We start from the raw sequence: 14,919 nt of genomic DNA, 5'->3' as shown, positions 1-14,919 counted from the left end.
TGTATATTTGAATTGTTACTTATATATATACATAGAGCTGATGAAAGTTGACCAAGGTGAGCGGTGAAGGCTTCCAAGAATCTCTGGTCCACCCCGAGCTAGCTTAAGGTGGACCAGAGAAGTGTTAAATGACCCTTGGTCCACCTTAAGCTAGCTAAAGGTAGACCAAGGCAGGCCAGTGATGTTCAGTGCAGCTCTGGAGGTTCCCTGGTCAACTCGAAGGTAGGAAAGAGGAGGTCGGGGCGGTCAGGATGGGCCAGGGCAGCTTCTGGTCCCGCATAACTTCCGCTCCCTCCTGAGTGCGCACCTCGTGACCTCGACTGACTAACTGAGCGCGGCCGCCGAGATCGGGTACGCGGTGCGTAACGATCTCGATCGCCGGGATAGTAATTATCGATAAATGTGTTATTTCTGGCTGTTTAATGTGTATAACAATTTCTTTCGGTAATGATATCAACAAGCACTCCCGTGACCATCTTGCCGTCTAATTATTTAGTAAAAATAAGTAATAGAACTCGAGATACAGAATAACTTTTAAACCATGAATATTCGTACGCATTACATTATCGTACACAATTCACCGATAAATTTATTATTTCTGGCTGTTTAATTTTTATAACAATTCCTTTCGCCAATGGTGTTGACAAGCACTTCCTTGACCATCTTGTCACCTAACGTTTTAGTAAAGATAGGTGATAGAACTCAAGGTACAGAATAACTTTTGAACCATGAACATTCACAAGCATTAATTTATTGAACACAATACACTGATAAATTTATTATCTCTGCTTGTTTAACGATTATAAGAATTCCTTTTGTCAATAATGCTGTCGAATACTCCCTTGGCTATCTATAGATTAGGTTATAACCACCTAATTTTTTTAGTAAAAATGGCTAATAGCACTCAAGATACAGAGTAACTTTCAAAGCATGTCTTGAGCATGTCAAAGTAACTTTTGTGCATGATTATTATTGGGAATGTACAAGGTACTCGATTCTCACTAATATTCCCGATTCATGAGTTCTGTTCTGTGTGCTGTGATCTAGCTCAACAGTTGGTTATTCTATTTGGGTAGAGTCGGTATTTCATGTCGTGCGACACGAAACGGCATAAGGTGACTAGCGTACTTCTACATCTCGTTTGTGATATTAGTTCCACAATATTAAATCCGACCGATACGGTAGGATTTAGATCTAGACACTCTAGAGCCTTGCGGATGTGAGACAAAAAAATACATTGAGTGATTGGTCTACTCCTATACACTATACCTCGTCTGTGCTTAGGCTAGGCGTGTCATATTTGTACTGCCAATAGTTCACATTCTATCTGATAGCGGCGCTGCAGTCGACACGCACACTCCCTATAGTAAATACCATCTCACTGTTTCGTGATAGAATAGAGACTTTTGGGTTTATACATATATGATTATTGAATTAATGCCATTAATGCATACATAGTAATAAATGTTATTCGTTCAAACAATGACTGCTCATATAATTATTTTTGTGAAGTTTGATAGCCATTTATTCTGGTTTACTTAAACATGTGACACATACTTACATGTTTTAACACGTATCGGCAATGGCAATGAAAATTGATGTATCAGTTTAAAATATTGTAATGAACTCGAACTTACACGTTCCATTAACTCATTACATGAATTACATATTCTTATATCAAATCTGTACATAAAATATGTACATACAAACCATGCATCAGTGAATATAATATATTACGTGTAACATCGAATGCATGAGTACATAGAACATGTTCCTTCAAACTCTCATGAAAAATTGCCTTTGTTTTTGGTTATGACAATTATGAAATTATGTAAAATTCAAAGATCATACTCGTCATGAATTAGAGCAATAAAAATGGTTATAACAAAGAATCACTCGATAAGTAGATCGTCTAGTTGTTTACGAAAATATCGAATACTTTTTCTATTTGGTATTACTGTGCTGTGTATACAAATTTATTTAGCACATACATTTTTTGGTTTGGAAATTCGAAATCGAAAATCTAGTCGATTATATTCGGGAGAAGTAAGTCTTGGTTACTTTCTTATTGTTTACATTGTTTATACCATTACATGGTGTTGATAATTGGACAAACATTAATTGTTCTTAATGTTATTACGTAGGATGATATATCTCAATCCGAAGAAGATGAAGGCTTACCAAAAGGTTTACGTCAATTGAAGCTTCCACCCGATAAGCAAATTAATGGGAATAAGGTCTTGCAATCTCAGCGAAACCAAACTACTAGAATAAAATTAGATCATAAATCGTTAAACTTTATACCATCTTGTGAATTCAATGGCAGAGAAGCTGTGAGTGCTATAACACGTGCACAAAGTCAAATATGCAAACAGCGCATTGTCAATGTGACGTGCCTTAATCAACAAGGATTATTATATCCAGAAAAAATACAGTCTCTATGCCCTCACTCTCCAGGATTTATAGAGAAACCTGTCAGTTTAGGATGTTTCAAAGACGATAAAGCATTACGCCTACTTTCTGGTTATTATCATGTTTTTAAAGGGAACAATTCTCCAGATCGTTGTGCTTTTTTATGTCTCCAATCAGGGTATTCATATGCTGGCACTGAATATTCGTAAGTATAATTGTACTTTTATTGTAATGAGTCACATTATTTGCGACTAATATATGTGTCAGATTATTAATCCTTTTAGTGCCAAACAATGATATATTCATTGGTATAGTTGGTACTAAGAGGGTTAAATGAAAAGTAAATTTTAAAAAATCATTAATTGATATACAACTTTATAGAAATCGTTTTGTTAAAGTAAATAAATATAATTTTAACGCAATAGTTTTCACATGAAATATAATAATTATGAAACTTTCAAGTAACTCTTTTAAATACCATAATAATAATGAAAACCTGGACTAAGCATAGCAAAGGAATGATTTAAATTGTCGTTCTTATAGCACTATTTTATTATACATATTTTCTAAAAATTATTTCACATCCAAGTACATTTACATAATTCATAATAAATATATTTTAATTGTTATTTTAACTATAAAATTTGTATATTTAAACATATGTAATATGTGGAAAATATTTTTTAAAGTGATTTATTTTTCTTATTTTATTCTTTTTAGACCAATAAATCTTGTTTTTATACAAAACGGATTCAATGGAATTCAAATATATAAAACACATCTTTATACTCTCATGAAATTCATAAAATACTATTTCATAATTTGAGATAATTAAAGGATAAGGTATTAAAATGATCTCATGCAATAACTTCTAGTTACCAATAATAGAAATAATGTTTGTTCATCATAATTTTATGATTTTAAGGGAAATATGTCGACTTTCAAGTTTACTGATTTATGTATAATACAGTTTTTAAATGTAAAGGACATTTTGAAACAATTATAATTATAATTGTTTTTAATATTCTAATCTATATTTCTAATTTTGAAGAATGCCTATAGTCTATTATATTAATTAATAAATTTATTTCGTTTCTATTTATTCTATTTATGAAAGAATTTTAGTTAAACATAATACTATGTGAGAAACAAGCAAAAACGAATAAATTAAAGCTAAATATATTCCCTTAAAATTATATAAGTTTCACATGTTTTTATATACGATTAATTAATGTTTAATTTCAGCGTTGAATGTTTCTGTGGAATGGAAAAACCACCACAATTAAAACGATTACCAGATTCTAGTTGTAATATGAAGTGCCCAGGTAATTCCAAATATTCTTGTGGTGGATATTTAACAATTAATGTGTTTTGGACTGGAATTCAAAGTAAGAACCCAAACAAATAAGTTAAAAAATGTATAACTTTTAAACATGATAAATGTCTATAGAATTTTATTTCTTTATTAATAGGATTTAAAGCACGGGAAGCTAGAAATGCAAGTATAGAAAGTGAAAATGAAAAAGCTATTCGAATAGCTTATTTACTAACAGTAAACGGCAGAGCGAGTCGGCAAGTTAAACGCCTCATTAATATTCTTTATCATCCTTCACATTTATTTTATATTCATGTTGACGCGGTAATTAGATAATTCTGCTTTCAAGTTCAGTAAGTGTCTATATCATTATAATGTTTAATGTAACTTTCTAGCGACAAGATTATCTCTATAGAGAAATGTTAGAGGTGGAAAAGTCATGTAAAACAAATAATATTAAAGTAGCAAGAGGAGAAGGATTGCGACATGCAAGCATTTGGGGTGGTGCAAGTCTTTTAACAACTCTTCTGAAGTCTGCAGAACAAATGCTTGCACATCAACATCATTGGGATTTTCTTGTGAATCTCTCAGAGTCTGACTTTCCTATAAAAAGTAATGCACAATTAGTTCAATTTCTGAGTTTAAACAAAGGCATGAATTTTGTAAAGTCACATGGCAGAGAAGTTCAACGTTTTATCACCAAACAAGGTTTAGATAAAACTTTTGTAGAGTGTGAAACTCGTATGTGGAGAATAGGTGATAGAAAGTTACCAAATGGTAAATTTTTCGTTTCTTCTGCTTCCAAAATTATTCATCTAACATAATTTTAGTAAAAGTTAACTGTTTTTTTTTTAGGTATTCAAATTGATGGTGGTAGCGATTGGGTGGCTTTAAGCAGAGATTTTGTGGAATATGTCGCTAGTCCAACTCCAGATATATTAGTGACTGATTTATTAAAAGTGTTCAGATACACTTTACTTCCTGCTGAGTCCTTTTTTCATACAGTTTTACGCAATTCCAGATTTTGCAATACATATATAGATAATAATTTACATGTTACGAACTGGAAAAGAAAGTTAGGCTGTAAATGTCAATATAAAGCGGTAGTCGATTGGTGCGGCTGTAGTCCAAATGATTTCAAACTTGAAGATTTCAGCAGAATTCGAAATACCATAGACCGGAATTTATTTTTTGCTCGGAAATTTGAGTCTATTATCGACCAGAGAATTATAGACAGAGTGGAAGAATGGTTATACCCTGAGAAAATAAATGAAACTGTTACAGCTAAAGGCTACGATGCATACTGGCAAAGTTTATATCATGCAGCAGATTTGAGTCCTTTGACTGATGATGCACAACTAACTATTTCAAATTCCTTAGCCAGACTAGTATTTAAGAAACTGAAAATGAGCTACGATGAAATTAATCTATTAGAAACAACTGCCTATTTTAAGCAAAATCAGTATGTCGGCATATTAATTCATGCAGATATTGCAATAAAGCAGTCATTAGTTCAACAAAAACATGTGGAAAGAGTAGAAGCTCTGATCTATTTAAGACGTAATTTTTCTACTAGCAGAGAATGGTTAGGAAAGATACAAAGTTTATCAGTTAATACTGACTATGATCAAAAAGAAAAAACATTTAGAAATTTAGTCGGAAGTATAGGACCATACTCATATCCAATTTTATTGTATGAATTTGATTCCGGTATGACAACACCGCAAAATCTATCAGTACTATGGGTGGATCCATATGGACGATTAGCAGATATTAATTATATACAAGTTGAAGAAATGACATTAGTAATTATACAATTCCTTTTAATCGACAATTTTTTAGTGAAAATGCTTCCACTATAAATAATTAATGTATTTACTTCTTTTCAGACAGGGTATGTTAAACCACAGTTCAGTGAACACTTGGTCACGGGTACATGGAGTTTACTTTTAGTTACCGATTCTATGTCGGTAGCAAAAGTGAATTTTTTGGTAACTCCATTGGAATACTGGAAAAATAAAAAGATTGACCCAGAAAAAGCTAAAATAGTAAATAACGCATCGGGTGATAATTATGATGTTACTGAAGAGATGACTAAAAAGTGGTCCCATTTATTACACTCTATAAATGTTCGCGACCGAACTGATGAAAATAATGTCAATTCTAATTTGGATCAATGGATAGACAAATTAGTACAGGAACACTATGAAATTGACAAAATATGTAATGCTAATGATGTCACTATTTCTGAACTAAAAGTGCAGAAGTGTATTAATACTTATTGGAGCTCATTGAGCCCAGATTCAAAGGCTGATACCACTAACTTATGTTAAAAGTATTGATTAGTTTTTTAAATATGTGCCATTTTCAACACTTTTAAACTTTAACCTAAAACCTACTAAATATGCATAAGGTTAACAATTTTTTTAGATATTTTTATATCAAGTAAATATTATATATATAATTATATATATACGTATCCGTAAGAGTATTTTAAAAGTATATTACATCCATAAAATTAAAGAATTCTTCTTCTACAACAAAGATAATTTTGTTCACTTTCCTTTGTATATATTAATTATATTCCAATTCATTTTAATATAATGAAAAGGTATCTTCATTAACCGTTTTTGTGTTTAAATCATGCAGAACGTACATGCCTGATTATCTACAATATTTTCTGTACTAACAAATGACAAAGATATGGAAATTGTGATTTCAAGTTTTAATACATTTTCAAGTAATGTAGACATACATCCGAACTACGTCACAAAGTTCGATTTCGACATGAAATCTAGATCTTTATTATCCAGGTTATGTATAATTTTTATTTAATATAAAAATTATATATTTAATATAAAAATTTACTTACGGTAATATTAGTTTTATTATTGAGTGTGCCACAGCTAAGTGTATAATCAACTTTTATATACTTACTGGGGACATATAGTTCATTATAATACTGTACTATGTAATATTAATTACAACTATAGTTTCCAAATATATTTACAGAATTTATATTATATTTATACAAAACATTGTTACATGTGCCTTCAATTTTATTCAGCATTAGGACATTTTAATTTCACTAATAATCATATGTATATATTATAAATATAAACAATTGTTTTTAGTTCTGAAGTTTAACAATGGTACAGTATTACATGCCAAGAGTAGTTTACCACATATTTTGTTTTGCATAAACTTCTATTGTTTGTTCATAGTTCAGTTTTAGTTCTAACATGATTACATTGGTTTAAGTTTTGTTGTTCCTTCTCCCTTGTATATACATTTATTCTTCCAAATTAAAATAAATGGTGAGACTTTATGTACTTTTAAGATTATACTGTATATAAAAATGTATTATATACACTGTACAATAAATTGGATACAAACTATATACAAGCTAAATTTAAATTTTGGCATATTTGTTTAATTTATATTGTGTATCATATATGTTACTAAAAATTGAATTTACTATAGTTTCTGTTAAAAACCGATTAGAAAGAATTTATTTCTATTCTGGAATCCATTGGGTTTGTAGAAATAGCTTATTTTAAATTTTTCATACATCTGCCCTTACTATTTAAAAAGATTGATATATAATTGTGTTAGAACAATGTAATAAATTAAATATTACAATGGAATTTCTTCTCCTTTGAAAAATGTAAATTCCGAATTTATCACTGAAAAGATTCTCGTTACTACTTAATACGCTTTTACTGTTTATGTATTTAGAAGAGCGTGTTATCTTATCATTATTTATCGTACCGCTTGTAACATATTTTGTGCTATGTTTCCTATTTGTATTATAGTTTAGACATTTAACATTACGTTCAGAACAAATTAATTGTAATCAATTTTTTTATTAAAAGACATCAATCTTTTTATTAAATGATAAAAATGATTGGATATTTACACTATAATAGAAAAATATTGGTACATTTTATATACGTACTTCTACATATATTCCATGCTCTATGGAAACGAACAAAAATTTTTACACGAAAATTCCTATTAAATAGTGCAATAAAAGTCCTACGTTCCTACTAAATCGTGCAAAAAAGTCCTACTACATACATACATACATACATAAATCGTACAATATTCCTTGTATGTATTACATACACAAATTCTGGGATCACATTTGTCGTGTGATTTCATAATTCATAGCAGTAATTTATATCAACAATTTTTTTTAAATTATGGGTTATTTTACTTACCAGATAGAATTTCACAAATTAGATTTAAATTTAATATATATGTAAATGTATTTTGCTATAATCTAGTTTAATAGTAACCTTAAAAAAGGATAATGGTGACAATACATAAATAGATGTTCAAAATAAATAGTATAACAATGATGTTATAAAGTAGTTTATATATAATCGTGTTTAATCTACTTTAATTTAAAAAAACTAAATAATTTTAAAACATAACCACGATTTATATATAATAAAAACGCAGAAGTGAAAATGTATAAATTATTGTGTCAGAGATTTATTTATCGGAGTCAGTATACACCACTTTGCATACGTCAATGCCATGAAGAAATTAAATGGAAAAGCAAAGATAAAGGCAGAGTGTCCAATATGAAAACATATTGGTTTAATAGATACATAGATTATATTAAAAATTATGATCGTGTATTGGAGAAAAACTTTCCACAAACAATGCAGGTGTATCGCATGTTTCGAGTTGGCACTGGAGTCTTTATAACAGAATTTAAAAGATATATCACTGTGATACAAAAGCCAAGTAAAAGTTTAACAACAGAGGAGCTAAAATTAACTCATACAATGGGCGCAGACTTAAGAAAAATGTGTCCTGTTTTATTAATACTTGCTGTCCCTTTTACAAATTATATAGTATTTCCTCTAATATATTATTTTCCAAGATATTTTCTTACTTCACATTACTGGACCGCAGAACAAAAACTTAAGTTTATGCTGTTAGATCAGAAAAGGCGATTAAAGCATAACAGACCATTGTTTAGGTGTTTGCAGGCAGAACTCCGTACTATTAAAAAGAAATCATTAAAAGCAAAATGGAATGATGTTATTGCGTGTCTTGGTAGTGGCACACATCCACATGTAAATGATATTATTGCCTGTTCTGAATTATTTGCTGATCGACCATATGCATTAAAGAAACTTAAAAGCAGGCATATAGTATGTTATATATATATAGATGTATATTATACTTTTAATTAATTCTATGTAGAGCTGCAGAACAGTGTGCTTATATTTATGGTAACTCTATGATTTCGTAAGTGATGTAACAATTCTGAATCATATTTTAGAAAGAATTGCTTATCATACATGACATATCTACTTGGAGACTTTTTAAGAAAAGAAAATTAATTGAAAGAGGTATGCTTATTAAACATATGGATGAAGCCATACAAAGAGAAGGAGGTGTTACAAAATTATCAAAAGATGCAATACGTTGGGTGTGCATATTAAAATTATATTTTACATTTTTAATATACTTTTTACTTATAATATATAGTTAACTGCATATGTCTTTATAATTGAATTATCAACATTATAAAATAAGATAAAAAGTAAGAATAACAATACCACAATCTTAGTTTGGTTTATGCACTACTACTTTCGCTTTATCTTCATCTTTCGCATGGTGTCTATCCTCGCATCTTTTTAAATAAAACACTCGCTGCAGTTAGTGGATCAGAGAAATTTTTAGATATCAATAATTTGATAACAAAACTGAAACCACAATATTATTATTCTTGACTTTCATCTTATTTTACATTATAAACTCATCCCGTAAACGCTTACTTTGCGCAATTGTATACATAAATTATATGTATTGTTTTAGGCACTCTTTTTTAGAGGTGTTAATCCTGAAACTATGTCAATAGAAAATATGCAAAAGTGGCTTACAAAGTGGCTCGAAGTATCAAACACTGTTAATGAAAATACAATTTCATTGTTATTACATTGCCCAATATTATTGGCATATAATCATTCTTCTAACTGGAAATTAATATATGGATGATATGTTCGAAGTATATATAAAAGTATTTGTAATATTATACGTAGGTATTGTGCAAATATAATATTTAATTAGTGTTCACGACATGGGATTTCTTTTTTAGTTTTGGAACAAAAACCGAATGATTAAATTAAATTTTCATTCTTTACTATAGATTATAGACATGTACACTCCCATCCATTTGTCACCGGACACTTATTAAAATTTGGATGCGCACGATTTTTTATTATTAAAGGACCTATATTATGAAATAAAAATGGTACTTAGAAATGGTACTTTCTAATGTAAAGAATATGTTAATCAAATTATATGCCAATCCTATATTTTTTTTTTCATCAATATATCCGCCGCGTGCAGATATCACCGCTTGATCTAAATAATCACGCGTGGCATCCTGCCGATTAATTTTTAAAATTTTAGTGGGGTAATTGTTTTTCAATTTCCTTTCTAGAGCTGTCCATGAGCGTTGTTTTCATTTTTCTTTTTTTATTTTGCATTCAAATGTTATCGTATAATAGATACATATAACAAAATAAAACAATAAAGTCAAGCTGGAAACTTGTATGCTTGTTTTAATTAAATTTTGCAAAAAATAAGTAAGTGTCCAGTGACTTATGGACAGGAATATATATAAACAGTATAAAAGTTTTACAGAAATTTGGAATGGGAACGAAGGTGATATTAGGTTTCAATTCATAAAAAATGACACTCTGTATAAAGAGAAAATACTTTCATTTCAGCAAGTATACACTTTTCTTCATTTACATAAGTATATACACATTATAAAATATAAGGTTTTGTCCTTTGTATACACCTAGATACAGTATAGTACAAAATTTAATTTCACACTAGCTAAGAAATATAAATTTTACTTATGATCAGATTCTAAATGTGATATGTAAATAGAAATAAATAAAGTACATAAGTATACTATACAGAAAGACTGAAAAAATATAAAAAAAATTTTTGGACAGAATTACTGTTTACATTAATCAATAGGTATGTAGGCAGGTAGATTGCCAATTGGTGGTCGTTTTATTACTTTAGTATCAGAAACATCCTTTGATGTAGAATTCTCAAGAGTAGACTCGAAATTTACAGTATCATCAAGTATTTCTATTATACTACCAGTCTGAGCTACAGCCTTCATAAGGTTTATTTTTTTTATAAGACTATCTCTTTTTTTATTAAAACTTTTATCAGCAATTGTGTCTGTTTGTTCATAATATCTGAGTCTGTTTTCATTATTAAAAGGTGACAAGTTGTTCAATTTTGGATGCGTTATATGATCATTACGCACATTGTACTTTCGTTTTAAATGATTTTGTTTTGTTAAGGATGTTTGTGATTTGTGAGGGTAAGGACAATGCTTACCTTTACTGCATTTCTCCATTTTCTCAAATTCTGGACATAGATTTTCGTGACGTTGTTTACACTGTAAGAGAAAAAACTTCTAATTTATTTAATATTAGGTTTTTAATATATGATACAATAGTTGTTTTATTCTATACAAAACAACTAATTGAATTTATATGTACTAACGGATATCTTATAAAATTTAACTCTTATTAAACTTGAAATATTGATTAAAATATACATATATTAAGTTCGTTTGAAAATTTGTTACTTTTAAACTATCATATGAAATTTTACATTTTAATCAATAAAGAAAATTTATTGAAATGAAAAATAAAATAATACATGATAAAAAAATAAATATATAAATATATGATATTATATTAGTGATGCACGTGTGGGAATTTTTTATTTAGAATTTTAGGATTCTTACTGTTGAATGTGTATTTTCATCATATGTAGATTTTACAAATAGCAATAAAAAATATCGATATTACCTCTTGACCTTTAGCACAATATCCTTGCAAAAATTCTCTACAGATTGGGGTGTTAGAAGAAACTTTAATGTGGCGGTATGGACATCCATCCCTCGTACAACAACCTTCTAAAAAATATTTACAAGTTGGCATTTTTTCAGGACCTATATCATGAGACAATGGGCACTTATCTAGTAAGCAATTTCCTTGGAGAAATCTGAAAATATTTTACCATTGAGAATTAAGTTGAATATATTTCTTTATATACTTTATATACTTTATAAACTTACTTTTTACAAAGAGAAATTTGTTTTTTATCATGACGCTTTAGACAAGTTCCTTTCTCATGATTAGAACAGTATCCAAATCGTTGGAATATTAAACAAGGTTGATTGTTTTTCTGCATTTTGTTACGTAGTATTTGTATACTTCTCTGTTTAACTTTATTGCTATAATTCAAAGTGTATAATTATTATAATGATATGGAAAACTTACAAGATTTTGTAGAAATGCAACAGTAAAAGTGCGCAGGTAAATAAAAGTGCATAATGTAAACAGTAAGTCAGAAAAAAGAGCAAATTAAATTGTTAAAACTACAGAGATTAATTATAAAGTTGCACCATGTAGTTATTTGTCCCATTATAATGAGTATATTACTTATTGGAATCAGAATAATGAAGCAAATATCTTCATTATTATTTACTACATTATTCCTTGTTTTAAGAAAGTGTTGCATACCTAATATTAGTTTTATAGTTATTCTTCTGAGATAAATTGGACCAAAGTTTTGTTCCAGTAGCTTTAGTAAGTACTTTTGTTTTGGAATTTCCTAATGCTTCCTTTAAAGGTTTTATCCTACATAATTTTTTTCCATTTGTAGCCACAATAAATTTATCACTTTTTATACTTGTTGTATGTTTTTCTGTAATAAAATAACAAATTCCTATGTACTTGTATATCTTTATACAGTAAATGATGTCAGTACGCTATTACTTACTTTTTACTGCATAACTTTTTCGTACTAATTGATTTTTAGAGGACTTGTAGACAATTCCGCCAATTGTAATTAATTCCATTTTTTTATTCCTACAATTATCAAATAATTATTTCTGAACTATAATTTAATATTACCAAATTATAGTAACCAGACACAATACATACATGACTTTATTCTGAGTTTGATTCGAATGGTCTTTGATATTAATAGTTTTTGGAATAGTTCTATCTATTCTATATTTATTTATTTTAGGTTTTATAATTGGAGATTTTATAGAACTTGTATCTTTGCTAATTGATTGCTGCGAAGTGTTTATTGTTTTTGTTTTTAAAAGTTTATTGGAAGAAAGTTTAACAGTCTTTAATAAATTTAACGATTGTTTCATTTTGTAAATTTCTATTTGGGAAGTATTTAAAGGCTTTTTTGAACTTTGCTTTACACGTATAAGTTTTCTTTTAGACAAAAGTACAATATTAGAATTACTCTTTCTGGGGCTATTGATATTTTTTGCAGAATTTACACTTTTAATAAATTTTAATCTTGAACAAACTGCATGGCTAATGGTTGGTGTTATCGTTTCTTTCAGTTCGATTGGTTTAGGTTGCATCGAAGAAGATAATTTTTTTATTAATTTTGGATTTACGTAGACAGACTTCTTTGTAGAGTCTTGCTTTTGTAAGAAGTTGTCTTTAACATTCGTTGTAAGTTGTAAAGAATTATTTTCTGTATTTTCATTAGAATTAATAACAGTTTTCATCATTTTTGGATTAATGTGCACCAAAGACTTCTCCTGTAATCTTGGATTAATATGTATAGAAGAATGTTGCGGTTTAAAATTTGGATTAATGTATACATTGGTAGTTGTCATTTTATTATATGAAGAACTACTGCAAGTTTTAGAAGGTGTTTCACATTTCTGAAGTAAATTTGTACATTTAACAGATTTTGTAACGCCCGAATTTTGATTCATAAAACTTTCTTTCGTGTAGTAAGATTTGTCTAAAGATTCCTGCTTATGATGTTTTATTAGACCTGAAATAGATAATATTATTTTATTATAAAGTGGGAATTCAGATGAAATAATGAATGCAGAAGCAGTTTTTTTTACATTTAGTTGTCACATCTTTTATTATGACCTTCCTCTTAAATATAATTATTTCATACAAATATGCTAATAAAAAATGTAAAGAAATCTAATTAGAACAAATAAATAATTAGCTTTGTAAGAATAAATTTGTACAGTTTAAAATTACAAGCTTGATTGATTCAAATGGATCTCATTGTTGTGGTTGACACAAATAAATTGAAAAATTATGGTAAACAAGTTAACTACTTTTTAAAGAAAGGAAGAAAATAAAATTGGGTGTACAAATTGTATAAGAGATTTGAAAACAGTGAAACTTATACATTGCTTATTGAAGATTGTTCTACATAAAATAAATAATCTACAAAATAACGATTTCTCAAATTACTGCTACGAACGAATTATTTGTTGCATATACATTATACATGTAAAATGTATGTTGACGCAAAAATAGCTACATATCAGTGTATTATTTGTTTAAAGCTGTAACGTTTTCAATTACTGTACATAGTTTTGAAAGTTTATCGTAATAAATTCCATGAACACTTAGGTCTATAACTTTTTTTGTGTGACACACTTCGAACATGTGAGAAGTATTTTTATTTCATTGTGTATAATACTGGATAAGTTATTCCGAATTTAAAACTTACGTGACCAATATTCGATTTCGTTTAATAGACTTTGATCCATATTCAATCGTTCCATACTGCGTCTTTATGCAAACATAAAAATTGAATTAATAAAAAAGAAACACTGAAAATAACAGCTTTGTGATGCAACAATTTCTTTCCCTAATTACGCTATGAAGCAATTGCAGCGTGCCTCCCACTACTATAGAAACAAACTATGTAACCAAATGATCAAATATCAGAGAGGATATCCTCCCTGCAAATACCAATCGCCTTCGAAGACTGCTATATTCACACCACAGGTGTATGATAGGGAAACTGCTTTCCATTATGGTCGAATGGCGGCAGTTTTTGATTTGAATTATTATGACACGTATTAGAATGTTTCCTGATTAAAAAATTAATTTCTATATGCTCAAACGTTGATTATGAACATGAACAATCTATATGAATGAAACTTGAATTATATAATAAAATCGTATATGTATAAAAGTTTAATTTCTATTTCAAATATAATAAAAAGAAAATTGTATTTTTAAATATTTTAAATATCACAGATTAATTTAATATCTTTTATATGGTAGTTAGTTTATTTGAAAAATACATAAAAATATAAAGCGAAAGCGTAAAAG

The 14,919-nt window shown here is 28.6% G+C and overlaps 3 protein-coding genes across 5 annotated transcripts; 2 read left to right on the top strand and 1 right to left on the bottom strand.

Annotated features, from left to right (window-relative positions):
• The first annotated feature begins 1,357 nt into the window (after nt 1–1,357).
• Oxt (Xylosyltransferase oxt) lies at nt 1,358–6,853 on the top strand. The gene is made up of 7 exons (XM_076791084.1): nt 1,358–2,046; nt 2,145–2,617; nt 3,658–3,800; nt 3,885–4,051; nt 4,123–4,504; nt 4,583–5,532; nt 5,617–6,853. The coding sequence occupies exons 1-7, from the start codon at nt 1,876–1,878 to the stop codon at nt 6,058–6,060; spliced, it is 2,730 nt and encodes a 909-aa protein (XP_076647199.1). The 5' UTR covers nt 1,358–1,875; the 3' UTR covers nt 6,061–6,853.
• Nucleotides 6,854–7,713: 860 nt separating this feature from the next.
• LOC143355906 (LETM1 domain-containing protein 1) lies at nt 7,714–10,030 on the top strand. Of its 3 annotated transcripts, none has more exons than XM_076791088.1 (4): nt 7,714–8,898; nt 9,030–9,179; nt 9,569–9,788; nt 9,900–10,017. In XM_076791088.1, the coding sequence occupies exons 1-3, from the start codon at nt 8,203–8,205 to the stop codon at nt 9,746–9,748; spliced, it is 1,026 nt and encodes a 341-aa protein (XP_076647203.1). In that variant the 5' UTR covers nt 7,714–8,202; the 3' UTR covers nt 9,749–9,788; nt 9,900–10,017. The 3 variants fall into 3 exon arrangements, with proteins under 3 accessions (XP_076647203.1, XP_076647202.1, XP_076647201.1); XM_076791087.1 differs by having other exon boundaries at nt 9,569–9,792; nt 9,900–10,015; XM_076791086.1 differs by having other exon boundaries at nt 7,715–8,898; nt 9,569–10,030.
• Nucleotides 10,031–10,460: 430 nt separating this feature from the next.
• Zc3h3 (zinc finger CCCH domain-containing protein 3) lies at nt 10,461–14,537 on the bottom strand. The gene is made up of 7 exons (XM_076791085.1): nt 14,309–14,537; nt 12,739–13,606; nt 12,575–12,663; nt 12,316–12,499; nt 11,868–12,026; nt 11,599–11,794; nt 10,461–11,180 (listed from the first exon to the last, which is right to left on the bottom strand). The coding sequence occupies exons 1-7, from the start codon at nt 14,361–14,363 to the stop codon at nt 10,734–10,736; spliced, it is 1,998 nt and encodes a 665-aa protein (XP_076647200.1). The 5' UTR covers nt 14,364–14,537; the 3' UTR covers nt 10,461–10,733.
• Nucleotides 14,538–14,919: the final 382 nt, after the last annotated feature.

The sequence above is a fragment of the Halictus rubicundus genome, chromosome 7, assembly GCF_050948215.1.
Source record: "Halictus rubicundus isolate RS-2024b chromosome 7, iyHalRubi1_principal, whole genome shotgun sequence".
Classification (NCBI taxonomy): domain Eukaryota; kingdom Metazoa; phylum Arthropoda; class Insecta; order Hymenoptera; family Halictidae; genus Halictus; species Halictus rubicundus.
This window is presented reverse-complemented; position numbering and strand designations above follow the sequence as displayed.

Coding starts and splice junctions, on each gene's coding strand:
- Oxt (XM_076791084.1), top strand. CDS start 1,876: ATGGTTATAACAAAGAATCACTCGATAAGTAGATCGTCTAGTTGTTTA. Junction 2,047..2,144: donor GTCGATTATATTCGGGAGAA/GTAAGTCTTGGT, acceptor GTTATTACGTAG/GATGATATATCTCAATCCGA. Junction 3,801..3,884: donor GTTTTGGACTGGAATTCAAA/GTAAGAACCCAA, acceptor CTTTATTAATAG/GATTTAAAGCACGGGAAGCT.
- Zc3h3 (XM_076791085.1), bottom strand. CDS start 14,363: ATGGAACGATTGAATATGGATCAAAGTCTATTAAACGAAATCGAATAT. Junction 12,027..12,315: donor AACTATAAAACTAATATTAG/GTATGCAACACT, acceptor TTTGAATTATAG/CAATAAAGTTAAACAGAGAA. Junction 11,795..11,867: donor CAAATTTCTCTTTGTAAAAA/GTAAGTTTATAA, acceptor AAATATTTTCAG/ATTTCTCCAAGGAAATTGCT.
- LOC143355906 (XM_076791086.1), top strand. CDS start 8,203: ATGTATAAATTATTGTGTCAGAGATTTATTTATCGGAGTCAGTATACA. Junction 8,899..9,029: donor AACTTAAAAGCAGGCATATA/GTATGTTATATA, acceptor ATCATATTTTAG/AAAGAATTGCTTATCATACA. Junction 9,180..9,568: donor CAAAAGATGCAATACGTTGG/GTGTGCATATTA, acceptor GTATTGTTTTAG/GCACTCTTTTTTAGAGGTGT.